The sequence below is a fragment of the Cyprinodon variegatus genome, unplaced genomic scaffold (assembly GCF_000732505.1).
Source record: "Cyprinodon variegatus isolate N-32 unplaced genomic scaffold, C_variegatus-1.0 Scaffold2907, whole genome shotgun sequence".
In the NCBI taxonomy this organism is placed as follows: Eukaryota; Metazoa; Chordata; class Actinopteri; order Cyprinodontiformes; family Cyprinodontidae; genus Cyprinodon; species Cyprinodon variegatus.
Genome location: NW_015153360.1, coordinates 4069 through 5469, shown reverse-complemented (window position 1 = coordinate 5469; position 1401 = coordinate 4069). Strand labels below are relative to the sequence as shown.

Sequence of the window (1401 nt, the reverse complement as noted above, 5' to 3'; positions counted from 1 at the left end):
ATCCCTGGTTGCCAGCCTGGTATTCTACAGGTGTATCCCTGGTTGCCAGCCTGGTATTCTACAGGTGTATCCCTGGTTGCCAGCCTGGTATTCTACAGGTGTGTCCCAGTCAGCAGTCTGGTTGCCAGCCTGGTATTCTACAGGTGTATCCCTGGTTGCCAGCCTGGTATTCTACAGGTGTATCCCTGGTTGCCAGCCTGGTATTCTACAGGTGTATCCCTGGTTGCCAGCCTGGTATTCTACAGGTGTGTCCCTGTTTGCCAGCCTGGTATTCTACAGGTGTGTCCCAGTCCTTCATGGTCATAAATGAGGCGGTTCTACTGAAAGTTCTGGAACATCCAGCAGAACTCAAAGCTCACTGGTTCCACTGGGTTCAGTCTGCAGGAGGAACTGGGTCCAACAATGTCTGCAGCCAGGAGAGGACAGCAGCGGCGAGGCTGGGCGCCTGGCTGCAGCGTGACGTCAGCGCGTTTTCCTGACGTGCTGTCTGCCAGCTCTGCGCTCTGCTTTGTTCCCTGTGCGCTGGCGGAGCGAGCTTCCCTCTGGATCCGGGAGCAGCAGCAGAAGATGAGCCACTTCAACAAGGGACCAGCCTACGGCCTGTCTGCGGAGGTCCGGAGCAAAGTAAGTGCTGCCAGAACTTTGTTTGCAGGCAGGGATCCGCTCTGGAAAAACTTTCTGCCGAAACTCTCCGAACTTTTCCGAACTCCACAAGTTCGGGTCTGGAGCTGATTCTCTCCAGAACGTTCCGTTTGGATCAGAACCTGGAGCTCCATGACGCAATGCGCCGTCCTGCTCCTGGGGCGCAGGAGTCCAGGGGGACCGGACCGGACCGGAACTGAGACCGCTCCTCACGGTCTCACATCCAGTCTGCTTCTATAGAACTGAACATTAGGGAGGGTGGGGGCTGAAACCCAGAGGTTCTGCTAGAACCGGCTGGGACTGGGTCAGCGTGTGAGTGGAGAGGAGGTCCGGAAGAACCCAGACCAGGTTCTGTGTGAAGGCAGTCCAGAACCCCAGAAGGTTCTTATCTGGGCTCAGCAGAACCAGAACCAGCAGACTGATCATAAATCCAGAATCTATATGGAACCAGAACCATGCTGGAGGTCCGGTTATCTGCTGGTTCTGGTTCCTGAGCTTCTATTGCAGCAGAACCTCCTGCTGGTCCTCATAGAGTGAATCTCTATAGCAGAGGTTCACTCTATGTGATCAACCTCTATAAATGAAGTTCACTCTATGTGATGAATCTAGAGAACAGAGGTTTACTCTATGTGATGAACCTCTATAACAGGTCCACTCTGTGATGAACCTCTAGAATAGAGGTTCACTCTATGTGATGAATCTCTATAACAGAGGTTCAGTCTATGTGATGAACCTCTATAACAGGTCCACTCTGTGATG

General features: G+C 53.1%; 1 protein-coding gene across 1 annotated transcript in view; it reads left to right on the top strand.

Moving 5' to 3' along the window:
* The first annotated feature begins 379 nt into the window (after positions 1-379).
* LOC107081097 (calponin-3-like) overlaps positions 380-1401 on the top strand; it is a 4871-nt gene continuing 3849 nt past the window's right edge. The window contains exon 1 of the mRNA XM_015369309.1: positions 380-624. Coding sequence (XP_015224795.1) covers positions 403-624 — 222 coding nt within the window. The 5' untranslated portion in view covers positions 380-402. The remainder of the gene's footprint in view (positions 625-1401) is intronic.